Here is a 27,944-nt window from a genome sequence, read left to right as displayed (position 1 = left end):
ACAAAATTCTTGCTGTTTTGGAATACCAAGTAAAAAACTTAACTAAAATAAAACCTGTTTTTTGGTACATTAATGAACATGTTTCCTTTGACATGCTTCCATGAGAACTGATGTTTTACCTCAACCTCACCTTGTTACTGTTTACATGGCCTAATAATATCTTTATTTCAGTTTGTAGTGGTACGTCAAGTGATTGTCAACTTACCTGGTACTGTCTCCCTTTGCATGTTGTCATCCAATGAAAGGACACATTTGCTTCACGTGACCAGAAGACAGGTACAGGCTTTTGAACATGAGGATTCGCCTATAAACAATGTTTCTAAAGTGGAAATATACGCTGCCCTTAGTGGCACTATGTGTTCATATAACTGTGTCGGAACGATCACGTAAGTAATTCGACCACCAAGTATTTTGACTGTTCGTTGATTGCATGTTTTACCTGGCAGGTGATATCGCACCTGTGATGACCGACATTCCAAAATGGCGGATTACCTCTATTTACTCAAATGCAACTTAGTTTAACAACGTTTATAAGTAATCTAGCCATGCAGGGGCTGTTAGGTGTCATCAGAAGTGTTTTCTATTGTCACCATAATACATATTTACGTATATTAATTGTCTGTATTATAGTGTATATGCCACTTGACGGGAAATATTCCTGCATATTTGTAGAGTTACTCAGCATGAGATTCGGGTCAATCGAATCCCGGAAATGAAGCGGTATCTCCTAAAAGACATGAAGAAAAGAGTGTTAATCTGTAGATTTATGGTAGTGTTACCTTGTAACTTGGTTTTAATGATTGTCATGTTTTTGATTCTCAGATTCACATAACCATTTATAACCTCAAACTCTTGACATTCAGGTTTCACAAACGTTCAGATGTCAAGAGTGATTTATGACTGTCCTATAGTTGTCATGTTATGGAAGAAAGTATTATGCATGTTAGCTGTGTGAGTGAACTCTGACTTCAGCATGACTCTAACTCTTATGAAACTCAGGGATTATAGGCCTATTGTGGGACCATTATCTTGGGAAACAACCAATTTGTTCATTTTGAGTAACGTCATTAGCTTATCATGTTATGCAAGGTGTATTCAGAGCTCCAGATAATTTTTTGAGCAATTGAGTTTTAACTCAGGGGTTTCTATTTTTAATTGGGTTATTGCATTTGTTCATTGGATAACCAATATCTTTTCACTCATCTATTCACGTGTCTATTGGGTTTTTCCCAAAATTAGTTTTAATTTTAAGATTTTACAAAAATGAAATCATGTTTTACATGAGTATAACTGTTCTAAATATATAGGCTTGACTCGTGAAGTAAATTAGCTCGTAATTGTGTTTCGGAAATTAGCTCCTTTGTACGCATGCTGAACATTCTGAAATAGCTTCACTGGGTATTTATGAGAGCTGTTTTGAGTTCTTAATTTAATGCATGCGTTTCTGTATGCAATTTAATTTAAAGTAATTGGGTTTTGAATATTTTGGGGGGATATTTTACACAAATACGCTGCATATCAGTAGCTCTGTGTATTAGAAATTGGAGCTGAGTGATCCCGATGATAACTCATAGACATGTTTCATTAAAATACTGCAGGTACAATATTTTGATTCAATCAAATGTCTTATTGTAGGGCAGTTCTGTCAGTGTTTGTAGTTCACTCATCATTGCTTATCATAAAGGTATTACTTTTCATGATTCATAAGGAGGCACAGGTGGCTCAGTGGTCCAAGGCGTGGCAATTTGAGTGGTAGAGTTGCGTCCCCTAGACGTATCAGAAAACGATGATGATGAGATTAAATCCCAGATTCACCTGATTAAACTTTTTTGTAAGCAACACACACTGTGATTGTGGGAAAATATGGTAATAAGCCCCAGTCCACTTCATCCCACATTAAACTGACACACTGTGATGTAACTGAAATATGGTTCACTCAGTTCAGAAAAGAGTTAGACCAAACACACTCGCACACATACCAAGCTTACTCCAGTTCTATTACAACTGACAAGTTTGTATAAATGGGACCGCATCCGTGGTCTAGTGGTAGAGCGCCCGCCCGGAGAGCGAAAGTTCCGGGGTTCGATCCCCGGCCTCATCATACCAAAGGACGTTAAAAGATGGTACTTGTTGTTACCCTGTCTGGCGTATCGGCATAAAGGGGCTTAAACAAGGAGTGGTCGGCTCAGAGTCAGTATACTGTGTTTGAGTGGGGTATTCATGTTAATCTGTGGCATGGTATCAGTGTGCTAGCACTATAAATCGGCATCAGTCCGGACTAGTACATGCAGCCACACAAACACACACATGTACATGCACGTCGCTACATAAGTGCAATAATCTTGGACGCGGCGTTAAACCCCATTTCACCTCACCTTATATAAATGGAGAATAGAAGCATTGCAACGGAGATATGACCTTCCCCTCTCTTGTAACCTAGGTGATGTCTATCAGTATGACGAATGCCGTGCTGAGTACCAGGAACCACTTGGTGTTGCCTCCGGAAAGATCCCTGATGGCGCCATGTGGTCATCCACCAACAACAACAAGAGACCTGCTAGCCGAGCACGACTTAATGACCCCACAGGTAGGACGAGTTATTGCCCTTGTGTTGTGACAGAAATTTACCTCGACTTGCTCAGAGGTTGGCAATCTGCAGCAAATGCCAGTAATTATTCCCAAGTTGGAATCAAAACATTTCCAAACAATGTTAATATTGTTATATCTAATGTCATTGCTTGATCGGGTTCTTGAAGTCACTGATACCAGGTTCAATAAAACGGAAGATGCTTTTTTTCTCAATTTTACATTACTAAATGTAATGTAACATACAATGATCAGGGATGTGAAATCTCCAGAAACGCGGAAAATCATGTTTTTTTAAAACAGTAGTCCACGGAAAAAATCATCAAAATATAGTCAAAATATTAAAAAAATACTCAGAAAAATATTATCATGTTTACAGACAACCATCGCAGATTGTCCTGTTTTCGATCAGAGCTTTCAGCATCATATATACCTTAATTATTATTCATTACACAATACTATTATCGTCAGAAGATATGTTTTCTGACATCATACATTTTCTTTCACGAAGACTGGCACTATAACATGGGGTGTGGCGTCACACAGAAACTGTAAATATGATGAGGGCTTGTTTTAAAGATAAAGTTGTCTTTTAGCCTATAACTGAATGAGATGTTTTTCAGTTGTTCATGTGATTAGCGAGAAAATTATGAATGTTTCTTCAGCGTCCAAAAACCCATAACACAGGGATGTATGTTGTATTAATCATGTTAATGTTTTATGTTTGTAATGTTGTTTTGTTTTTTTGCAACAAAAGGTAAGTAAGTACAAGGTCAGTTTTTTGTCAATATGCTTCAACATAGGGAAAGGGTCAGACATTGCAAGCTTGTGACAGTTGGGATGGGGGGTGAAGTTTATGATAGTATTGCTTCCAGACCTGGCGGGTCAAAACAGAGTTAAACGATGCGCGGAAGCTATGCCTGATTTTTTAAAGTACTGATTTAACTTCGAAACTTTACTGCATCTGCAAGGTTTGTTTTATTTGGCTTATTGACTTTTGCCATTGACTTACTACATGTAAATGTAGTCCAAACTGCGTGAAACTGCTTAAAATGCAATCAAATGTTTAAAAAGACCTCTGAATTTATGAAAATAGGAGATTTAAAACAAAAATCCTTATTTTGGACAAACTTTTTTTCCCCAAATTTTCTCAAGGGCTGTTAGTTTGGATTCCTGGATAAATCCCTAAAACCCAATGCTGGCCAAAGGTGCTGTCTAAATGAGGATTTCAGAGTCACAATGTTTGACAGGGTTTATGATGACGTTTGCTATTTTATCCCGACAGTGTGGATTATTGTTCATGCAATCAACCACATGTTTGCCTGAATAAGGCTAAATAAGCTGGAACATGGCAAACATTATCAACATGCATTGTACATCATGATGGCTTGAAAGTGAGTGAGTTGGGTTTAACGCCGCTTTTAACAGTATTCAAGTTTTATCATGGCATGTCAGCTTAATGTGGGAGGAAAGCCCGAAGTGATGCAGGTCTCAGACGTTGACCACTTTGGTGAAACCCACAAGCACGGGTATGGTGCTGACAAACCTAGAAACATAATCGGGGCGAATCGGGATTCGAACCCACAATCATAGGTTTCTGGCGTGTTCAAGGACTAAATCTGCACAGCGAATCGTGACGACTGGGCCACCCGTGCCCCCGGGCTTGAAAGCTGTCAGTCATAAATGGCCTTCAGTGAGCACGGTGAAGCCAAGTGGCTTGAAGTACAGAATTCTATTTCATTACTTTGCATGAATAAAATGAACTAAATTGAAACAAAATTGCATGGTTTTGATAGTAAAAGGTGTTTTGTCCAAGTATGCAAGCATGTCGATAATGTTATAATTGAGTTTTGTTTAAACCTACTTGTTTGTTAAATTTCAATTGTCTTATTTCCGACTTTTTCAGGGGCATGGACTGCAGGTACCCAGAATGCATTTCAGTACCTCGGGGTAGATCTTGGAGCCCGATACTTTGTCACAGCAGTTGCAACACAAGGGCGTCAAGGGAGTGATGAATTCATCACAGAATACTTTTTGGAATATTCTGATGATAGAAACACATGGAGAAGATATACCAATGAATATGGCATCCCAGAAGTTAGTAGCTCAAATCTCTTTCCTTCCACCCCACACTCACCAACATTCAGTTTTTGGTTAGGATTGGTCTTCAGCAACCCATGCTTTTCGTCAGAGGCGACAAACAGAATCAGGTGGTCAAGCTTGCTGACCATGTTGATGCATGTCATTTTATCCATGACACTCCCAATGTCAGTCACTTGATTGTCTGGTACAGACTCAACTATTTACAGACCACCTTATGGCTGGAAAATTGTTGAGTGTGGTGTTAAACAATGCCGAAACTATTTCAGAACTAAGCCTGTCCAATTAGGAAGCTAATCATGCTGATGATGATCATTTAGTCATGGCATTATCAGGCTCAAAATCTCAATTCAATTGCATTGTTGTGCTAATGTGTTAATGGTGAGGGATAAAGAAAACAACCCTGCTGCACACCTACACAGACCATGTAATGTACAACGACTACAGGCTTAACATCGCCTGTGGCGGAACAGAAAGTACAATAGGCAATGATAAAGATTATTACATAGATATCTAATCCAGTTCATAATCGTCAAATCGCTTGTCATTACTGGAGTCTATGTCCTATTTCAGATGTTTGTGGGTAATGACAATGGCTGGAAGATCGTCCAGAACACTCTCCACTACCCGATCGTGGCCCGATACGTCCGCTTCAACCCACAGCGCTGGAACATGTTTATCTCCTTGAGGATGGAGATCTACGGCTGCCTTTTCAGTGAGTATACTCAACAAAAAATCTTAAGGCACATGAATATATTTGAGGATATTTTTCTAAAATTGTGTGCTCAGTCTTCACTTCCAAAAATATCCCGAAAAAATTTCAGGATTCCTAACATTTTTTAGTATAGAATCATTGTAATGTTTTATACCAGCTCAGAGGCCGATGTTAAAATCCCCAGTTCTGAATGATTGTTTCTATTTTATGTGCACCATATCCATCCTCATGGGTTTCACCAAGGCCTGCATCACCTCCTGCCACATCATGGGTGGTCGGGTAGCCTAGTGGTTAAGGCTTTTGCTCATCATGCCGAAGACCCAGGTTCGATTCACGACATGGGCACAATGTGTGAAGCACATTTCTGGTATCCCCCGCCGTGATATTGCTGGAATGTTGCTAAAAACGGCGTAAAATTAAACTCACTCCGCATCAGGCTGACACACCATGATATAACTGACATACTGTTAAACCCAACTAACTCACTCACTCACTCACTCACTCACTCACTCACTCACTCACTCACTCACTCACTCTTCTTCCAGACCCATATGTTGCTTCCTTCACTGAAACCAGCTACATGCAGTTTGACCTCAGTCGCCAGCCAGTGCCGTCGGAGTCTGACACCTTGGAACTTCGCTTTAAGACCAACAAGCCAGACGGTGTCCTGTTCTACGCCAGCGGCAACCAGGGAGACTATATTGTCATGGAGATGAGGAGGGGCTACCTGTACTTCAGGATAGATTTGGGTAAGTAAGGGGGTTTATTCCTCAAGTTTGGTGAAACGCCTTTTGAAATTCACATTTTTAGATCCTTAATTTTCATCTACTGTCTGTCATCAAGTTCTCCAATACCAGGGAAAATATATTTAATCCTTACATGTTTTGACTGATTTGTCCTTCAGATCAACCCTGGCAGTAACAACTTTTCATGCCTTGCCTCCTGCCTCTCTTGACATGTTGACCAAAATATTTGAAAGACAAGTTGTGTTTTGGTTGTTTTTTGTAAAACTATTTACTCAACTTGCTCGAGTTTTACTGCTTCTGTAGTGTAGTTGATAGAGTTGCCCAGAGAGTGGAATGTCCGTGGTTTGATCCCACCAAGACATTAAAAGATTATACTTATCAGCCTGCCTGGTGTTCGGCATCAAGGGCTGGTCAGCTCGGAGTCAGTATACTGTGTCTGAATGGGGTTTTCATGGGGTATCGCTATAAAACTGGCAAAATTTGGGATAAGCACAAACTGCCAAATACACACATGCATGCAATGGAATGCGATGTCAATCCCCATTTCTCCTCCTTTTGCTACCCTGTAGTTTATGATACATGCAGCGATAACATTTTCAACATGGTAATCTGCTTGTGTTCAGTTATTAGGGAGAGAATCTGAGGATGTCATTTACAAGAAGAGTATTGACAAGAATATACACATAATATTAATATCTGTTTATGAATGTCGGCCCTGTTTGCTTCTAGGGTCTACTCAGACGAGCCGTGGTCGCACCGAGGTGATCGGCGGCAGTCTCCTTGACGACCACCAGTGGCATGACGTGGTCGTCACTAGGGAAAGGAAGAAGTTGAAGGTCGTGGTGGACAGGCTGGTCAATGAGTTGGAAACCAACGGACTGTTCTACCGGCTGGACTTGGATAAATATGTGAGTGGACAGTTCATGATGACGTATGAGGCTTTTGTCCCAACTTGCGTCATCACAGGGGACCCGTGAAGATCTGGGTTAGAATAGGACTTCAGCAACCCATGCTTGCCGTAAGAGGCAACTAACGGGATCGGATGGTCAGACTCGCTGTCTTGATGTATGTCATCTTATCCCAATTGTGTGGATCGATGCCATGATGTCAATCACTGGATTGTCGGGTCCAGACTCAATTATTTACAGACACATCATATACCTGGAATATTGCTGAGTGCAACGTAAAACAACAAAAAAGCAAAACATTACCAGGATTTATTTAGGATTCTGAAAAAGTGCCCTTGCGAAAAAAATAACCATTTTGTTCACATTTGTATTTGTTTTAATTCAGAAGTATTTTAACATTGTACTTTCATATTTCATTCAATGCAAATAATTTTGTAAATCTGTGCATTAACATTATTGAAATTCCTATTACTCTTGATCCAGCTACTATCACTTCTACAAAGCCATAACATTAGTTATATACCAAATCAAGGCACTTTTTCCTTTAAGGATTACACTGGTGATGTTGCAGAGATTTTCGGTAGTTTTACCATGGTGATTGCTGAGATCCTTAGTAGTGTTACTATGGTGATGGCAGAGATCCCCAGTAGGATTACCATGGTGATTGCAGATATCCCCAGTAGGGTTACCAGGGTGATTGCTGGGATCCCCAGTAGGGTTACCATGGTGATTGCTGAAATCCTCAGTTGGGTTCCATCATAAAGGAAGTTACACAGGATTTTGATTATAATTTTCAATTGTAGTTGATATGGTTTGAGGGGAATACGTTTGTTATTATTTTTATTTTTATGTTTTCAGTTGTACATTGGAGGTGTCCCATACTTCAATCAGGAGGGGATTGAGGTTAAATATAATTTCGTGGGCTGTGTGGAAAATGTCAACTTCAATGGTGCCAAGCTGTTGGAAGATGCTCAAGGTGGAGCGTCGGCTGAACTGAAGGGGGGCGTGGTTGCTTTCGCTTGTGGGGTAAGTTTGGTCAAACTAGGCCCATATTTGCCGTCCAATAAGAATGTACTACACTTGATGAATCATTATATCAGCAACTGGACAAACTGCATCATGCAGTGACAGGGGTAACACTATACAGTGGCAGTGTATTGTTTGTAGCTCTACAGGCCATTGAATTCACTATGTTATTCGGGCGGTCGGGTAGCCTAGTGGTTAAAACGTTCGCTCGTCACGCCGAAGACCTGGGTTCGATTCCCGACATGGGTACAATGTGTGAAGCCCATTTCTGGTGTCCCCCGCCGTCATATTGCTGGAATGTTGCTAAAAGCAGCGTAAAACCATATTCACTCACTCACTCACTATGTTATTCACAGATTTCCTCATCGATTCCTGTCACATTCCCAACAACCAAGTCGTACCTGAAGCTGTCAGGCCGAGATGCGGGTGGACCAATCCGAGTGAACTTTGACTTCCGTACACACGATGAGAATGGCATGCTGATGTACCACGCACTGGAGGAGGCGGGTAGCGGGGTCACGGTGAGAGTCTTGGGGTCAACAAACACTGTATTTGGATGTGCATCACAAAATGTTTAGCACAATAGGCTAATATGGAAAAATATCGTTCTTTCAAAACATACAAGATTTACTGCTGGTTTAAGGTGCCTGAATTTGTTGTGCAGGGTTGTGTCCCTTATCATGGGTTTGTCCTGACAATGTTTCTTGGTTAGTCACTAGTGTGTAAACATCCTCGCTTATAATCCATTCCTACCACTTTCTTCCCACTTTTAGCTGTTCAGAGCAAATTTCAACACAATTCACTCACCCTTTCATAGAGAATTGGGATATATATTGTATTGTATGATGTCATGAGTTCCTTTTGAGAATTGACTTGGAACATGTTTGTGTGTTTTATGGAGGTGTAAATACAAACAGCAGTGTAGCTGTAGAAATCTGTGTAGCCTCCCCCATTCTATTATGAGCCGGGGCAGGGGTGGACCAGTCGTCTAAGGCGCCACGATTCGCTGTTCAGAGCCGCGTCCCTTAGGCACGCCACAAACCTATGATTGTGGTTTCGAATCCTGGGTGTTTCTAGGTTTGTCAGCACCATACCCGTGCTCGTGGGTTTCACCGAAGTGGAAAACGTCTGAGACCTGCATCACTTTGGGCTTTCCTCCCACATTAAGCTGACACGCCGTGATATAACTGGAATACTGTTAAAAGCGGTGTAAAACCCAACTCACTCACTATTATGAGCCAATCAGTAAAATAGTCCATAAGTGGGTGTGGTACCATGAGGGCATCAGTGTGTAACCATGGCAACTGTTGGTGACTGTTTCAGGTGACGTTGGACAACAATGGCTATGTGGCATACAAGGTGGTGTCACGGAGTGGACAGATCATTGAAGATGTCGTCAGAAACAGTAAGTATAGACTGAAAGTCAGGGATACACCTTCCATTTGAAATTCGGGCGTAATTCTGGGAATCTTATAAAAAGAAATATTTGCTCCAAGTGTAAAAAAAATGAGGCCATTTTGGCATTGTGGGAAGGTGATTAGATAACAAACAATAATTATGTAGGGTAGGGGAGGATACAGGACAGTCCTGGGCCCCGTTCAAAAAAGCGACCATAGTGCTAGGACTGTCATAATTTTATGTTGATTAACAGATTAACGATCGCCTAACACTAAGATCACTTTGTGGAACGGACCACTAGACATCCATGTGTCATGCCCTGCCAGGGGTCAAGATACACTGTCGGGATGAAAAGACCATCTAAATATAAAGTAATTGTACCTACTTTAAATTGTACTTAAAATATCACTGCCATGGGGAAACTGCCCCTCAGAATAATTTTTTAGTTTGAATAATAGCAGCATATTTTCAGGTGTTATTTTGCCTCCCTTAGGCGTGCCAGGATCTTTGTTTTGATTCACAGATTTCCCCTGAATATGTTTATCACCACCATACCCAGATGGGTTTCATCAATGAGAAGAAAATAATTGAAATACTGTAAACAGGGAATTTTTTGCGACCGTTTTATTATTGCGAGTTTTGCGAACGAGACTCAATCGCAAAAATTAAAAATGCAAAAATAAGTATAAATAATACATACATACTTTATTCATTGCAACACGTCATCAAATGTTGAAATCACCAATCAGAACCACAAGTTACTCTATAAGTTTGATAACACAAATGAATGCAGAACGGTCACACAATACTTCACAAATGACCGTGTAAACAGACCAATTAGTGTCACTGTGAACTCACAGTAATCATGCCTTCTTCCAACCTCGCTTGATTGCGTCAGTGTCCTTTGCAATTTGCTTACTTACTTACTTTTGAGATTTAACGTGTGCTTTCTGACTGATGCATATTTCGCAATTTGATTTAAATCCTTCTTATATATTTTGCATTCAAACTCACAGTCATGACTCTGAGTTGAGTCAATTATCAATTATTAACTTTCCGGCCAACTCAGATTAACTAGCTTCGGAGAGAAGCTGTCTATTGTTTTGTAATCGAGGGGTCATCTCAACACGGCAACTCGCAAAAATATCTCGTCGCAGTATTGTCTTTGGTGTGGTATTCGCAATATTTTAACAGCGCAGCAATAAAGCTGTTTACAGTATTGTTCAAACCATCATTTAACAAAACTCACTCACTAACTGAACTGTGCATTCATTTTATTTGTAGCGGACATTTTGAGTTCTACGAGAGGTTTCACTGATGGCCTGTGGCACAAGTTCTCTATCTATGTTGACACCACCAAGGTCAACTGCACCGTTGACCGCAATGTCAAGGTCTCCAACAGGGCGCTGGACATAGGAGCGTCGACTACCTACTACATAGGTCAGTGATCTCATTCCAGCTTATTTCGATGATGAAATGTTGTAATTAGTTCATAGCATTAATCAGAATAAAATGTCAGTGGTGTCATGAGAAAATATCAGATGTAAGGTGTCTTTAGAAACAATACTGGAAATATTGTTTGTTTGTTTGTTGTTTAACGCTGCAGTCAGCATTATTCCAGCTATATAATAATCGAGTCTGGAGTCAGGTGTGTTCTAGCTGGATATGTTTGATTTTTCAGGGCTTAAGTAATATTTTCACAGCTTCTACGGAGTACGTGGTTGACCCAGTTAATTGTCTAGACGCTTCAATACTCTGCGCAGAGTTGTTTCCCTTAGGCGTACCAGAAACCTATTACCATGGGTTTGAATCCGAGATTCACAGTGATTATTTTTCTAGGTTTGTGAGCACCTTACCAATGGTTTACTAAATTGGTACCCCCCGTGTGCACTAAGAGTTAGAATAGGTCCCCAGCAACCTATGCTCATTTGAATAGGCGACCAAATGGATCGGGTGGTCAGACTTGTTTGAAAGCATGTTCTCGTACCGAGACAGTGTGGATCATTGCTCACAATATCGACCACTGAATTGTCTGGTTCAGATTCAGATTCAGACTGATGTCATACAGCTGGAATATTGTTGGGTGTGGCGTTAAACAACAAACAAACTAACTAAAGTGGTAAATGTCAGATATGGATTATTAGCTCCCAATGATATGGCTGAAGTCTTTCACACATTTTCAGAGATGCCCTGTTCAGTGTAGTTCAGTCAGATAAGATGTAAAAAAATAAAAGAATAGTTTCTCAGGCATTGGCTTTTGAAAATATAGTGCAGGCGGGCAGTGTTTGTTTTTTTTGCTGTTGCTCAAACTAGTATGTAACCAAATATACAGTTGTGAAACAAAATACAATTTTATTTTTTATGTTGTACTAACTGTGTACAATCAACCTGGTAAAGGGCCTCTCAACATAAATGTATTCCATGATGAATAAAATATTGGAATACAGTATCTGACTACTGTTTGGACTTGGAATATTTAAGGATTTGTTTGTTTGTTTGTTTGTTTGTTTGTTTGTTTGTTTGTTTGTTTTTTTAAGATGGAAATAAAAATGAAACATGCTGCAGACCTTATGATGATGCAGGCAGTGCCTGAGAACAAAGACTGTTATTATTTTTAGCGTAACTACATGGAAATGACTATTATTCCAGGTGGCCAGGACATATCCACAGGTTTCCGGGGATGTCTTCGGAATCTGGAAGTTGCTGCCCGGGTCGTCAACCTTGCAACATTGGACCAGGGAAGCATCTTTGATGCTGAAGTTGGAACGTGTGCTATTCGAGATAGGTGAGTCTGGATATACCAGTATTGTACAAAGGTTCTTTTTTATTCAAGCAGAGCTTCAGGTAAGCAGTGTATTTGCAAAAATACTCCCCAAAAATATTCAAAACCGAATTACTTTCAATTAACTTGCGTACAGAAACACATGCATTAAATGAAAAACTCAAATGTCAAGTCATTTAGAAATCTTAAAATATAAACTAATTTTGGGAAAAACCCAATAGAGTAATTGATAGATGAGTGAAAAAATATTGGTTACCCAATGAAAAATGTAAGAACCCAATTAAAATAGAAACCCTTTAGTAAAAACTCAATTGCTCAAAAAGTTATCTGGATCTCTGTTCAAGGGATAAAGTTTATCCCCCCATATAATTCAGATTGATAAAAAGTACTGCATCCATCTGAAAGGGCAGAGTTTGTGAGACCCTTAGAATTCATAAACTTTGTAACAGTGATTGGGCAGGACAGAACAAACTTGGTTTGAATGTCAATGAACCTCAAATATTTTCAATAGTAGTTATGGGGGAGTAAGGAGGGCAGGGGTGGCGCAGTCGTCTAAGGCGCTGTGATTCAATGTGCACAATTGCATCCCTTGGGTACACCAGAAACCTATGATTGTGGGTTCGAATCCCAGGTCACCCCGATTATTTTTCTAGGTTTGTCAGTTTGTCAACACCATATCCGTGCTCGTGGGTTTCACCGATGTGGTGAACGTCTTAGACCTGCATCACTTCGGGCTTTCCTCCCACATTAAGTTGACACGCCGCGATATAACAGGAATACTGTTAAAAGAGGCGTTAAACCCAACTCACTCACTAGCTCAATAATAGTTGCGAGGCAATTTTTATCCCTTTTAAACTGCTGTGTTTCTGTAAAAAGTCTGTAATGTTCACAAGTCATATTAATTTTCAAGTTTAGAACTGGGGGCATATAATGATTACTTACAGATCAATCTCATTAAAATCAGACCTTTGTTCTCGCTACCGCTAAACAAAGATCTGAAGACATCCCATTAAGGGTCACGTCAGAACGACCTTTCATCCGACCAATCAGTGTGTCGCTGACCAGATTATGAAAGTGACAGTCGGAATGTGATTTCTAATCATGCAATCTCGTAAACTTTAACATGGGGTATTCCAAAAGATAGTTTCGTGTTTAACGACTGAATCATTACAATCTAGACCATCGATTAGCCATTCCAGAATGGTTTGTTTTTTTCAGGTTTCAAATTCGTAATCGAGAATTTGTCAAAATATGTTTCGAAGCGTAGTCGCTAATTTAAAATTTGTGCCGTAAAGCACAAGAAAGCTGCCTTCTGATTGGTCATTCAATTCGCGCAAGGTCGGTCTGACGTGACCCGTAATGGGATGTCCTCAGATCTTTGTTTAGCGACAGCGAGAACGAAGATCTGATTTAATGAGATCGACTTACAGATAGGTGTACAAGTTGGTCAGAAGGCTCTTGTTGAAGTTTAATACGGCAAATACGCTATGATCTGTTTGCCGTCAGTTGTACTCACTGTCACATCGTATGTTTGGTGTCTCCTTAGGAAAGTGACTTTGTTAGAAAAATATGCCTCTGTTCACCCATCAGTGGATGGGTACCCGGTAGGATGAAATGGTAATCTGATTGTTGACCTACTTGTGCCATTGACTGGGGTAATAATGTTACACTGTGAGCATGCTTTAAGGTGTGACATTGGCGCATTATAAATATGCATGTTATTATTATTATGATTGTCATCATCATCATCATTATTATTATTATTGCTTGTCTCCAGGTGCACCCCAAATCCTTGTGAACACGGTGGCAACTGCACCCAGAACTGGGACAACTTCTACTGCAGGTGCGACAACACCGGCTACAAGGGGGAGATGTGTCATATCTGTGAGTACCCAATAACATTATGCAGTAGAGTGAGGTTCAGGCTGCAAATGTTTTCTCTCTGTACTGTATATTACTTTTAATTGCATTTTGATATAGAAGGTGGTGTCAGAAATGCAAGATTCTACAAACTGTTTAATTTTTCCGAAGCATTTATCATGATTTTTCATAACAGTATCATGAAAAGCACTAACTGTTTTGGTTGATCTTGACAGTCATCTTGTATTGTTCATAGAAGAGATCTAACAGGCTAAACCGCTATGAGACATGGTTATTGCTTGTCATCGTACCCCTATTGCGTGGATTGATGCTCATGATGTTTTTCACTGGATTGTGTGGTCCAGACTCGATTATTTACAGACCGCCGTCATGTGGCTGGAATATGGCCGAGTGCGGCATTAAACAACAATCCATCAATGTACGGGCTGAGGGGGTGTAGACTAATGCCGGAAATAGTGAAAGAAATATTCCATAGACTTGATAGATAAGCTGTTGATCCACAGGAAGTAACTTGTGTGTGTTTTCTCTGCCTAGCTGCTCACCACATCTCCTGCACTATGCACAAGCTGTACTCCGAGACGATCGAAGGAGTTGAAGAAGCCACCATCGACCCTGACGGCTCTGGACCACTCAAGCCGTTCAAGGTCATGTGTGAAATGAGTAAGTTGCACCACCATGACATGTAAGTCAGGACTCTGTAAGGAGCCTGTGAGGAGATACAGTGTATACTAATTATAGGTATGGTCATGTTTAGAGCTTAAATACCCTGTAGGGATGGATACCTGGTCAGAATAAGTCGCAATAAATTTATGGTGGTCATAAGAGATGACCAAATGGATCGGGTTGTCAGGTTGTTTTTTTTTGCGTATCATCTTACCCCAGTGGTGTGTGTCCCTGCTCACAATCTCATTCACTGTATGGCCTGTATAGACTTGATTATTTACATATATGATCCATTGTTAGGTTCACTCAAGTTATGATCCATTGTTAAGTTCACTAAAGTTATGATCCATTGTTAGGTTCACTTAAGTTATGATCCATTGTTCAGTCAACTTGAATTGTGGTCCATTGTTAAGTTCACTTCAGTTATGATCCATTGTTAAGTTCACTTCAGTTATGATCCATTGTTAAGTTCACTTAAGTTATGATCCATTGTTCAGTTAACTTGAATTATGGTCCATTGTTAAGTTCACTTCAGTTATGATCCATTGTTAAGTTCACTTAAGTTATGATCCATTGTTAAGTTCACTTAAGTTATGATCCATAGTTCAGTTAACTTGAATTATGGTCCATTGTTAAGTTCACTTAAGTTATGATCCATTGTTAAGTTCATTTGAATTATGGTCCATTGTTAAGTTCACTTAAGTTATATGACCCATTCTTAAGTTCATATAAGTTATGATCCATTCTTAAGTTCATATAAGTTATTGGCAATTCTTAAGTTCACTCAAATTATGATCCATTCTTAGGTTCACTTAAAGTATCATCCATCCTTAAGTTCACTTAAGTTATTGTCCATTGTTAAGTTCACTCAAATTATGATCCATTCTTAAATTCACTTAAGTTATATCCATTGTTAAGGTAACTCAAATTATGATCCATTCTAAGTTCACCCAAATTATGATCCATTATAAGTTCACTTAAGTTATTGTCCGTTGTTAAGGTAACTCAAATTATGGTCCATGCTTAAGTTAATATAAGTTATGATCCTTTCTTAAGTTCATATAAGTTATTGTCCATTGTTAAGTTCACTCAAATTATGATCCATTCTTAAATTCACTTAAGTTATATCCATTGTTAAGGTAACTCAAATTATGATCCATTCTAAGTTCACCCAAATTATGATCCATTATAAGTTCACTTAAGTTATTGTCCGTTGTTAAGGTAACTCAAATTATGGTCCATTCTTAAGTTCACTCAAAGTATAATCCATCCTTAAGTTCACTTAAGTTATTGTCCATTGTTAAGTTTACTCATATTATGATGCATAATATACTCATGGGTTACAGCCTCGGTGACATTCAGCGTTGCTTCAAATTGAACTGGTGAAATATCTGGAAAAATGTTTATTCAATGAAGTTAAATCAACACTTCCTCATGTGATACTTTAAGATGATGCCGGATTCCCAGTGACCTACATCAGCCATGACAGTGAGAACTGGATCACGGTCAATGGCTACCAGGAGCCCGGGTCCTACATCCGCTTTGTCAACTACGTCACCGGCCTCCCAGAACTCACCAACGTCATCGAGAGATCTGCCAGCTGCAAGCAGTACATTGAATACAGCTGCTTCAACTCCAGGCTTCTGGCTAAACCAGGTGAGGCTGGAATTTTATTGAAAAAAGACAATTGTTCCTTTTTTTTTTTGAAAACATTTGTTTTGCTTCAGACTGTTGAAAAACAAATAAATTGTCATCTTCCTGAAGCAAGAGAGTTAACTGACTATAAAAGTCCAGTTTCTAACCTGTAACTGCTGAAAATGTAATCTTGATACAAAATCCACAGCTACCCCACCTCTCCACCCAACCCACTCCCACCGCCCCACACCAACCACCCCACTCCCACCCCACCCACCCTCCAGAATATCAAATAGTTGGTCCCTAGACACTACAGTAAGGGCTACAGCGTAACAGTAAGGGCTGGGCGGATGGGAAAATATTAGGGTTTAGTGGTTGTGAGACTGCCGAACACATGAATTTCCATGTGACTTTCTCTGTGTTCCAGGTGACACATTAGAGAGATCGTTTGCCTGGTGGGTGGGCCGCACATACCAGCCTATGTATTACTGGGGCGGCGCCGCTCCAGGCTCCTTCAAGTGTTCCTGTGGTCTGGACGAGAAGGGCTGTATCAGTGGGAGCGAAACCTGTAACTGTGATGCTGGTCAACTGCTGCAGACCTCGGACAAGGGGTACCTGGTCCACAAGGACTACCTCCCCGTGCTGGAGCTTCACATGGGCGACACTGGCACTGTGACAGACACCAAGTCGGGGGCACACCGAGTCGGAAAGCTGGAATGTGAAGGAGATGGTATGTTGTTGAGGCGATGATGGTACTGGGGTAGTTGCAACATTCAAAAGACAACTGTGTGTTTGTGAATGCAGTTTTACTAGGTCACCAGTGAGCACATGGTCAGTACAGGAAGTTTGATGGGAGTAGTCTCCCCTGAGATAATACTGTCAAACAACTATTCCTATCTCATATAATAAGCTATGAGCTTCCACTGCATTATATGTGTTACCATGGTGATATTATGATGACAGGGATTTATCTAGGATTTCTAACTAAGTGCCCTTGGCAGACAAAATGGTCACTCTTAAGCGCTAAGACTGCTTCGAAGAGGCTGCCCGACAAGAATTGAATGTAAATTAATAGTGACATTTTAATCATTCAAAATTGTTTTGTTTCAGATCTGTTCGATAACGTCATCACCTTCAGGAAGGCTGATGCCACTTTAGAATTTGCAACTTTTGAGGCAGAGAACGCAGGTGACATCTGGTACCAGTTCCGCACCACGTCCACAGATGGCGTCATGGTCCATAACGTCGGGCCCAGAGACTTCATCGAAGTCCGACTCTCCCGTAAGTAGTTCAGTATAGATGTCCCATGTTGTGCTTCCAGGTTAGAAATGGTTGTATTATATGGCGACTTTATTTATAGAAGGTTAACATACCAAAATGTCATGTCGTGACATAATTAACTATAGTAATATACAAGAATCCAGTGATCCTTCTCTATTTATCCCCGGCATATAATGAGTGGGGATATATTGAGATATTTTATGTGTCAGGTGAAATATGTTTCTCCTTTCAAGAGATGAGAGAAACATGATATTTAATTAGAAACATAGAATATTCTATTTATTTTATACTTTTTGTGTGTTTGTAAAAAAAAAAATTTTTTACAAATGTAAAACCTTGAAACACTGACATGCAGGGATGTTGTTAGACCCCATGTGGAAGCGACTTAAAAAATAGTACCAAGTTCCAAACAAACAGTTTTGATTGACGAGTTAAATGAGAAATTTACTGTTTATAATGTAACATTTTCAAGGGAATAACAAATTCGATGTTAACTCCAAAAATGACAACTGTTATTATTTGGCCTTGCAAATGTGGAACTAACACAAGGAGGAAGTCAACAGTTTGGAAGTTAACAGATCTTGTATGACAATAGTCCGTCAAAGTGTTCACCGCAATAAAAATATCACTTTTCTCAACTTCAGAAAACTCAGTCTTTCACACTGAAGTTTGTAATAAAGTCATCCCCGTATTTTCTTTCCAGAGCGTGACTTGAAAACAGTGAAAGATTTTCATCCAAACTGGGTACATGTATTAACCAGGGGCTGAAGTGGTGCCTTTTACTATTGTGGGGGCGGGGGGTATTTGTCATCTTCTGATGACTCTTGTTTTGAGTAGTGTAAACCCCATGAACTCAACGACCCATAAGCACGGCATGTTCACCAGAGTTTATATGTTCTTAATCTTGCTGACAGAGGGAGACACTGTGCAGTTCCGCTACGATGTGGGCAACGGCGTGCAGGTCCTGACCTACCAGTCTCCAGGGCCCCTAAACGATGACACATGGCACACGGTCCACATAGAACACAACAGGAAGCAGGCTTGGATGAGGATCGATGACTTCACCGAGGTTTTCGTAAATGAAGACTCTGACCTCATCCGAATGTTGGACCTCACAAGCAGACTAGTTATTGGTATGTAGCTGTGCAAGAAGGGAATTCTGTGTATCGTCTTGTCAGGTGATGGGAATTAAGAAAAAGAATAAATTATTATTGGTGTTCATTGACAGTGAACCTTGAAAAATTGAAAATCAACTGCACTTTGATTCCAAAAAGTTTTCTTCCTGTTTTGGAAAAATCAAATATTTGAGCAACTTCTTCACTCAGAGATAATTTTGTCATTTCACTTGATAATTTAGAAATAAGGTTGTACTTCTTAGATGAGGTGGCCCAGTTGCAAATTGTTTATTCTGAGTTTTGTCCCTTGGCTGTGCTTGGATCTGCTAGTTGTGGGTTTGATACCAAGATTTCAACCAGTTGTGATCCTCACTCACCAAAGTGTTTGATATGACCTGAATCACTGACATGTTGTCTAATGTAACTGACATTTTGATGATGGCAGTGTTAAACCCACCCACCCACCCTCCTTCTCCCCCTTCCTCTCTCCCCTCCAACACTCACCCGTCTCCCCTCCTACCCACCATCCAACATCCCTCTCCCCAACCCTCCCACACCCTCTCCCCTTCTTCTCTCATTCCTCTCCCATCTCCTCTCTCTCCTCCATGCCATCCACCCACCCTCCTTCTCCCCCTTCCTCTCTCCCCCCTAACACTCCACCTTCTCCCCTCACACCCACCATCCAACATCCCTCTCCCCAACCCTCCCACACCCTCTCCCCTTCCTCTCCCCTTCCTCTCCCATCTCTTCTCTCCCCTCCAACACTCCCCCGTCTCCCCTCCCACCCACCATCCAACATCCCTCTCCCCAACCCTACCACACCCTCTCCCCTTCCTCTCCCATCTCCTCTCCCCCCTCCAACACTCCCCCGTCTCCCCTCCAACCCACCATCCAACCCTCCCTCAACCCTGACTCTCCCATCCCCTCCCTCTCCCTCTCGCCTCCATGCCATCCACCCACCCTCCTTCTCCCCTTTCCTTTCTCCCCTCCACCACTCCTCCCTGTCCACTCCCACCCACCATCCAACCCTCCCTCTCCCCAACCCTCCCACACCCTCAATCCTTCCTCTCCCATCTCCCTTTCTTTCCCTCTCTCTCTCTCCCCCTCTCTCTCCCCTCCACAACCCCACCCACACACTCGTTCGCTTTCTCCCTGCCCCCTGCCCCCTCCACCCACCTAATCACTGGATTGTCTGTTTGTGACTTTGAGTCAGGTGTTATACAACTATCACACAAACAGTATCTCAGACAGTTTGAGATGTCATGTAATATTTCAGGTGCTGCTGTTGACTTCAATGACGGGTTCGTAGGATGTATGCGAGGCCTGCGAGTGAACGGTCAGCTCCTAGACATGAAGGGCAAGGTCGAAAGAGGGGATGTCACCTATGGAGTAGCCGTTGGTCAGTATTCGGAAACATAACACTTTCCGCTTTTTGTTAATATGCTCTAATAAAGTGACTCTATTACCTTTGCTAAATAATTCTTGAAATTCTTCCAAGGAGATTTTATCTATCCAGATATATTATCATGTTTCCCTTCATGGCCATTGGTGATGTGTGAGAGCAGCGATCCACTGTCACAGCTTTGTCAGTGTAGCTTCTTCTGTACTTCGTCTCTTTTGTGTATATCTTGAATATATATTGAGCAGCGTTGTGCACGTTAGGATGGAAACAAGGCACAAAATAAATTGCAAGTTGTTCCCCTTTTTTCCAGGCTGCGTGGGCAAGTGTTCCAGCAACCCCTGTTTCAACGGGGGCACGTGCCGGGAGGGGTACTCAGGCTACACGTGTGACTGCTCCTACACCCCCTTCCGAGGCTGGATGTGCGGCAGAGGTAGGTCGTGTTCCAGGGTTGTCTGCAAGATGGTGTATTCTCTACCAAAATATGGTGTACTCTCTGTACCATCAACACTGGCCTTTTAGTTTTGCAGAATTTACTGAACTTAGTGAATTACTCATGATAAGTGCCTGGGCACTAAGGAAATTGACCAAGGGGTTACTTTTTAAAGCCATACGCAACGAGTAAGAGAGCATTCAAACTCTCAGTTATATCATCGAGACTAAAAAGATTTTGATTATAGTTAAAATGCAATTATATCATCGGATCATAGGTTTTGGATCATCATACGTTTTCAGAAGGCCATGTTTATCGCAATTACTCGTTCTATAATGAGTAGTGTGGCGTCACTCAGACACAGTTAAATCCACAGATGATGGCTTGTTTTTAAGATAAAGTTATCTTTTATGAGTGAATGAGATGTTTTACAGTTAACATGGCGATATAAACCCTTATACACTGCTGTGTTTTCCGTAAGAAATTATGTAAGCAGAGGAAAATACAGAAACTAGACAGTCATGTAAATCTTCAGACTTATTAAAGGACACTTAAAAGGATTACTTACAGATTGGTGTACAAGTTTGTGATTTATCAGAACAGGGCCCCTTATTATAATATAGACAATGCAGGTGGCCAAATTGATCAGGTTGCAGCCTCGGTGACTGGTTGATTGCGTGTCATCACACAGCAATACCATGGATCAATGCTAGCAATATCGATCACTGGATTGTCTGTCCAGCCTCAATTACTTAGAGACTGCTGTCACATAGCCGGAATATTGCTGAGTGCGGTGTTAAACAACAAATCACTGGTCAAGATAAGTTGTTGATTTAAATTGATGTTCTTACAGAGGTGGGAGTCAACATGCAGACCAACTTCATGGTCCGATACACCTTTGATGAGGATCAGGGTCTCTCGGCCTCAGACTTCCAGTACGCTCGGATCGGATTCTCCACCAAGAACAAGCAGGGCATCCTCATGCAGATGAGGAACGAACCCAACAGCGAGTACATCTCCGTGGAAATGAACAACAATGGTACGTGTTTTCTTTGAGGAGAGGGGCGGTCGGGTAGCCTAGTGGTTAAAGCGCTGCTCATCGCGCCGAAGACCCGGGTTCGATTCCCGACATGGGTACAATGTGTGAAGCCCATTTCTGGTGTCCCCTGCCGTGATATGGCTGGAATATTGCTGAAAGCGGCGTAAAACCATACTCACTCACTCACTCTTTGAGGAGAGCTCGGGATTGCCTGATTGGTGGTTCTCAATTCGCTATCATACACTACTCAACTTTTGATAAGGATATTCTGAGTGTCCAGTGATTTCTGGAAGACGTCATACAAATAGCTTTTAATTTTGACTTGGAACTCATCATTTTCAATGTCATTCCAAGATAGACAAAAATGATTTAATGTAACATTCTCTCAAGCTGTTGATGCTTCTCAGTTTCCCTTTCAAAAGTTGTGTAGCATATGTCACTATCACTATGATGTTTTTGCGAAAATGGTGATTGGATGATTGGATGGGATGACCATTCAGAGTAATTTTAGTTTCGGGATTAGTTGAGGCCATGCAGCCCATGGATTCAAGGTTGTCATAGAATGCTACTAATAGGCCTCCAGACCAGTATCACATGGTATCAATATGTGGCTATAGAAGTCCCTTCTTTTACACTGCAGCTGAGGAACATTTTTGTTGATGAATATGGCCACCTAGAATGTCAGACTATCAATTCAAAGGTTCATCATGGATTTTGTACACGTATCTGTTGATGAGAATGTATGTTTAATGTCAGCCATTGCAAAAATCTATTTGATAGCATTCTTTCATTTCGCACAAACTCCACCAATGGGAGACACAGAAATTTAGCATTACTTTAACGTTATTCCGGTTGTAGACACTTGCACAGGCTATAGTTATTGAGGAGCAGTGTAGGATAACATTATGATTTGGTTACCTTAGTTTTTTCATTGTTTAAAATTAATTTGTAAGGTGAATTACGGGTAGAACAATCTTGTTACTAGAGCCTTGGCTATTCCTTGTCAATTCATCAAACGCAAGGGCAGAGCCAGCATTTTTAAATAGGAGGGGTCCAAAATATCAAAATTCTCCCTCACAAGCGGGGAGGGGGTGGGGTGCAATTGTCTATAACATACTAGGCTAAAAAAAAAAATAGTCTTAGTTCTCAGGCACAGCACGATCATAGAGTTCACCGCACGTTTCGTTTTATTTCCATTTTCAAAAATTATTTTTTTTAAATTCTTAAATATTCAGAGTCCAATGGTAGTCAAATACTGTATTGCAGTAATTTACTCATCAATGAATACATTTATGTTGGGAGTCCCTTTCCCAGGTTGATTCTATTTGGTTACATATTAGTTTGTACAACTAAGAAAAGGAAAAAAAACCAACCACTGCCTGCCTGCACTATAGTTTCAAAAGCCTTTTATTTTTTAAAGCCCTACATTTGGTTTTCAAACAGGGAGGGATGGGTCTGGACCATTTGGATCCGCCTATGAAAACTGCAGAATGGTGACCTTAACATACTTTCCTTCCCTCAGTTGTAGGAATGCCAAACCGCCGAAGACCCGGTTCGATTCCCGACATGGGTACAATGTGTGAAGCCCATTTCTGGTGTCCCCCACCGGGATATTGCTGGAATATTGCTAAAAGCGGCGTAAAACCATACTCAGTCAGTCAGTCAGTCAGCAATGCCCAACAAACTCAAAATATCAAAATCTAGCCATGTCGCTGTCTTTGTTTACAATACATGTTCCTGTTTGCAGGTGGAGTGAAGGTGGCCCTGGATGTGGGTTTCCAGAGGGAAGAGGTGAACACCCCCAACATTGGAATAGACTTCACCAATGGCCAGCAGCACGAGGTGGTTGTCAGGAGAAGTAACATGGGCAGGACTATATTTGTCCAGGTAAGCTCACAGGTAGCCAGTGCTCAGCCACCATGGGGGCCCAGTTGATTCAGGCCAGACAAAAACCTGTGCAGAGTTTTCTCCCTTGTGTTTCCCAGGATGCAATGATCAGGGATTTGATTCTCAGTTCACCATGATTATGGCCGTGATGAATTGATTCTACCTCTGCATTCAACATATTCAAATGATTTCTTTGACTTGGACCATGTTATGGTTGAATCATAATTTCTCTATAACTTTGCAAAATGACCTATTATTATGTGCGTAAGTTAAATTGTTTAAAATGCAAGTTCCCAGTGAATTCCTGGCTTCGAATCAACTGTAAGAACAGTAGCGTGACATCATCATAAAGGTTTTTTCCCATTAAATCAGAACTTTTGAGAAGCTGGTGGTTCAGGGTTTTATGTGATGCACAAATGTGCATCCAGTACATACACATATTTAGAATGGAAGTAGAAAAGATATATATTGTGTCCTGATGCACAATATTCAAAGTACCAAATTCTTGACAAGAAATATAAAGTTACTGTATATGAACTAATTATTACATCTTACAGTACAGTACGGTACACAAAACCATTTCATTACTTTACTGGACCCTTGAAATTAGTAATTAGCGGACTCTGGGCCCCTAGTTTTGGTGTCAGTGTAAACCCTGATCTATTTTTAGTTATTTTTAAATAATATATGAATTATATTTGCGTTACAAATGTGAAATAATTCAGGTGAGCTACAGGTCCTTATGGCTGTGTATGTTGACATTTTGTACTTAAGTTTACCCACTGTAGGTTGACGACTACCCTCCGGTTGAGGAGACATTTGACGTCTCCGAGTCCAGCGACACCATCTTGGACAACCCCAAATATCTTTTCATCGGCAGCAACGGTAAGACTTTGATGTGACTTCATGTTTAAATTTAGTCAGATTAATGAAATTAAGACATGGATATTGTCTCTTAATGTCAAAAGACAGTCGGTGAATCACAGCTAAAATGACGTAAGGGTCAATTATTATTAGGGGAGGGGTGGAATTTGTCTCAAGACTGCTTCCCCCACCCCGACCATCCCACTCACCCCACTACCCCATTTTATGTTAAATAATGTTCAAATTTATCATTTTTAGCTGTGTCATTACTGCTTGGCACCCCCCATTCCTTTCTTAATCTCACTGCACTCCCCACCCTGACCCCCCAACCCCCACCGCCTTATGATATATGACCAGTCCCTAATATTTTGACATTTGATATAAAAAAGCAAGAACATTTTGACACACAATAACATCTGATGTTTCAGATACTGCCAACTCGGCCAAGGGGTTTGAAGGGTGTATCTTCCGCATGCAAGTGGACAACATCTTCCCCTTGAAGAGAGCTTTCCAGGACCCCCGACCTGCCTTTATCAGCCTCATCCCTAAAGGTAAGGAGAACAGACACATGCAGGCTGTGTGTGGGTAGTTTACCTTGTACACAGGGTAGGTCTTGCATTTTGCTAGTACACAGGGTAGGTCTTGCATTTTGCTAGTACACAGGGTAGGTCTTGCATTTTGCTAGTACACAGGGTAGGTCTTGCATTTTGCTAGTACACAGGGTAGGTCTTGCATTTTGCTAGTACACAGGGTATGTCTTGCAGGGTATGTCTTGCATTTTGCTAGTACACAGGGTAGGTCTTGCATTTGGGGAAGTACTCAGCGTACGTCTTGCATTTTGCTAGTACACAGGGTACGTCTTGCATTTGGGGAAGTACACAGGGTATGTCTTGCATTTGGGGAATGCTCAGCGTAGGTCTTGTGTTTTGATAGTACACAGGGTAGGTCTTGCATTTGGGGAAGTACACAGGGTATGTCTTGCATTTTAATAGTGCACAGGGTACGACTTCCATGTTGATAGTGCACAGGGTAGGTCTTGCATTTGGGGAAGTACACAGGGTATGTCTTGCATTTGGGGAATGCTCAGCGTAGGTCTTGTGTTTTGATAGTACTCGGGGTATGTCTTGCATTTGGAGAAGTACACAGCATACGTCTTGCATTTTGCTAGTACACAGGGTAGGTCTTGCATTTGGGGAAGTACACAGGGTACGTCTTGCATTTTGATAGTGCATAGGGTACGTCTTGCATTTGATAGTGCACAGGGTACGTCTTGCATTTGATAGTGCACAGGGTACATCTTGCATTTTGATAGTACACAGGGTACGTCTTGCATTTGATAGTGCACAGGGTATGTCTTGCGTTTGGATAGTGCACAGGGTACGTCTTGCATTTGCTAGTGCACAGGGTACATCTTGCATTTTGATAGTGCACAGGGTACGTCTTGCATTTGATAGTGCACAGGGTACATCTTGCATTTTGATAGTGCACAGGGTACATCTTGCATTTGGATAGTGCACAGGGTATCTGTGAACAAATACATACACTTTCATCAAAAGATACTGTATTTCACCATGTGGCATATTTTCATTTCAGACAAAGTGAGAGAAGATATGTGTGGATTTGAAGAATACACACAGGCCCCCGATCCCATCGAGACACGTCCCCGTGGCGGCGATGTCATCAACGTCACATATCCATACTTCCCTGATGAGGGTCTTACGACAAATGAAAGAATAATCTTAGGAGGTACATACAGGAGTTGTTACATAAGTTGTACGCCTTCATACAGTTTTGTATGCACCACGTTCTTCCATCACCTTTTTATCAAAAATTAGAAACAGTTTTCTGACGAATCTGTATTGTGTTTGACAAGCATTGTTTGAGTAAGACATACAAATGCTGTTTTTTTTATCTGTACTTGCTCAGAGGCCAAGGTTCGTCCCCAAGTCTGAAGAAACTGTCAGAAAAAGTTCACACATTGAAATTAGATATTTCCCAATTCATTCTGTGAAAGAGAAACAACATAAATAATAATCGTCTTCTGTGTTTCAGTTGTGCTGGCTCTCATCTTCGTCCTCATCATCATCTTCATTGTTGTCCTCGCGAAGCTGCGATGTAGTGGCGGCGACTACGACACCAAGGAAGCCAAGGGGGCCGAGTACGCTGACAACCCCGACACTGCCGTTGTTTATAACCAGACTGGACTTCCAGATATAGCCAAGAAACAGGAATGGTTTATCTAAGGGACTCATTTTATATTAAGTGTGAATGGTATGGACTTTTAAAATAGATCAGACCTTTTTTAATTCTATGACTGTAATATCTTTGTTGATATGACTAGTATGAAGATTTCATGGTAAATGATTTAAGAGAAAGATCTGTTTATATGTAGTGTAATGCTACTACTTTGGTTTTATCAGTAATGAGTTGTCATTTATCCTATGTGAAAAAGTGTTAACCAGCATTATATACCATGAAGCTCGCCTTACCCCGAACTATACAATAGTTCACCCAAAGACACTATCAGGATTACCATCTGTCTGAGTATTGGATCAAGTATGCCAAATCCATTTGTCTTTGTAAAGTGTTAAGTATGCCTAATTCTTCTGTCTTGATAAAATGTGAATTCAATATACCGTAAATTATGAAATAGAGGCCCTGGTCTCTGCCTTTTAGTCCTTTGGCCAATAATCAAACTTCTGTTCAGTTGGATTTCAGGTGTATTTTGTTTTAGTATGAATCATATATTAGTCTGGAATTAGAACATATGGCAGTTGATCTACATGAGTCTTTGTGAGAATCCCTCCTTAAATACTCCTGCCATTGTACAATGATGACATTGCTTGTGTATTGAACATATGCAATGACCAGTGTCATTTCTGCATTCCATACACTCAAAAGGTTTTAGTTTTTTAATTTTAGATAATAAACATATGAATCATTCTAGTATAAATGTTCAGATTTTATAAGTTTTTTTATATTTTATATCTGTACATAGTGTAAATATATTTACATAATTCCGGACATTACCATTTCCAGGTTAAGTTTACATTTGTAATATAAATATCATTCCATATTTTTATACATTAATGTCACTGTAGCAATAATGGCAGAGATAGTCTTAATCTGAAGTGCCAAGGTGCTTGAGAAAATGAATGGAATACAGAATGTAGGCGCTTCACACTCATCATCATACATCCACTTTGTTTCTTTAAGTTTTTGTTTCATTATTTTAATAAACCTTAGTAGTCGTATAAGGCAAAAAAAAATTTGTTTATGAAAAAATTATGAATTTCAAATTGATCTTCTGAAATATCCCTTATTTAATTGAAGAACTTGTCAGTTGGTTATTTGTGAATAGTGTATTACCTGTCTGTGTATGTCCTGTTAAACTCTGCCGATCATCCTCTGATCATTGTTGTAAATATGAACATGCTCAACAGAATTTGTAATAAAATTATAGTCATGTAACATTTTGCTTGATTT

At 40.6% G+C, this 27,944-nt stretch overlaps 1 protein-coding gene across 1 annotated transcript; it reads left to right on the top strand.

Moving 5' to 3' along the window:
- The first annotated feature begins 266 nt into the window (after window positions 1-266).
- LOC139463908 (neurexin-4-like) lies at window positions 267-27,929 on the top strand. The gene is made up of 25 exons (XM_071245328.1): window positions 267-386; window positions 2,441-2,587; window positions 4,493-4,683; window positions 5,260-5,401; window positions 5,947-6,150; window positions 6,877-7,055; window positions 7,914-8,081; window positions 8,438-8,602; window positions 9,405-9,486; window positions 10,764-10,919; window positions 12,129-12,264; window positions 14,039-14,145; window positions 14,677-14,802; window positions 16,255-16,461; window positions 16,868-17,170; window positions 17,551-17,721; window positions 18,636-18,854; window positions 20,113-20,235; window positions 20,549-20,668; window positions 21,522-21,707; window positions 23,455-23,594; window positions 24,383-24,479; window positions 24,887-25,009; window positions 26,052-26,204; window positions 26,511-27,929. The coding sequence occupies exons 1-25, from the start codon at window positions 314-316 to the stop codon at window positions 26,699-26,701; spliced, it is 3,909 nt and encodes a 1,302-aa protein (XP_071101429.1). The 5' UTR covers window positions 267-313; the 3' UTR covers window positions 26,702-27,929.
- Window positions 27,930-27,944: the final 15 nt, after the last annotated feature.

Source organism: Haliotis cracherodii, unplaced genomic scaffold (assembly GCF_022045235.1).
Source record: "Haliotis cracherodii isolate W230 unplaced genomic scaffold, xgHalCrac1.p SCAF_16, whole genome shotgun sequence".
In the NCBI taxonomy this organism is placed as follows: domain Eukaryota; kingdom Metazoa; phylum Mollusca; class Gastropoda; order Lepetellida; family Haliotidae; genus Haliotis; species Haliotis cracherodii.
Note: the sequence above shows the minus strand (reverse complement) of the source record. Positions and strands in the feature narration are given on the sequence as shown.

Bases quoted from the DNA above. Each gene is read 5' to 3' on its own strand.
- LOC139463908 (XM_071245328.1), top strand. From the start codon at position 314: ATGTTTCTAAAGTGGAAATATACGCTGCCCTTAGTGGCACTATGTGTT. The intron at 8,603-9,404 runs GTGAGAGTCTTG...TGACTGTTTCAG, and splicing joins AGGCGGGTAGCGGGGTCACG to GTGACGTTGGACAACAATGG. The intron at 9,487-10,763 runs GTAAGTATAGAC...TTTTATTTGTAG, and splicing joins TGAAGATGTCGTCAGAAACA to CGGACATTTTGAGTTCTACG.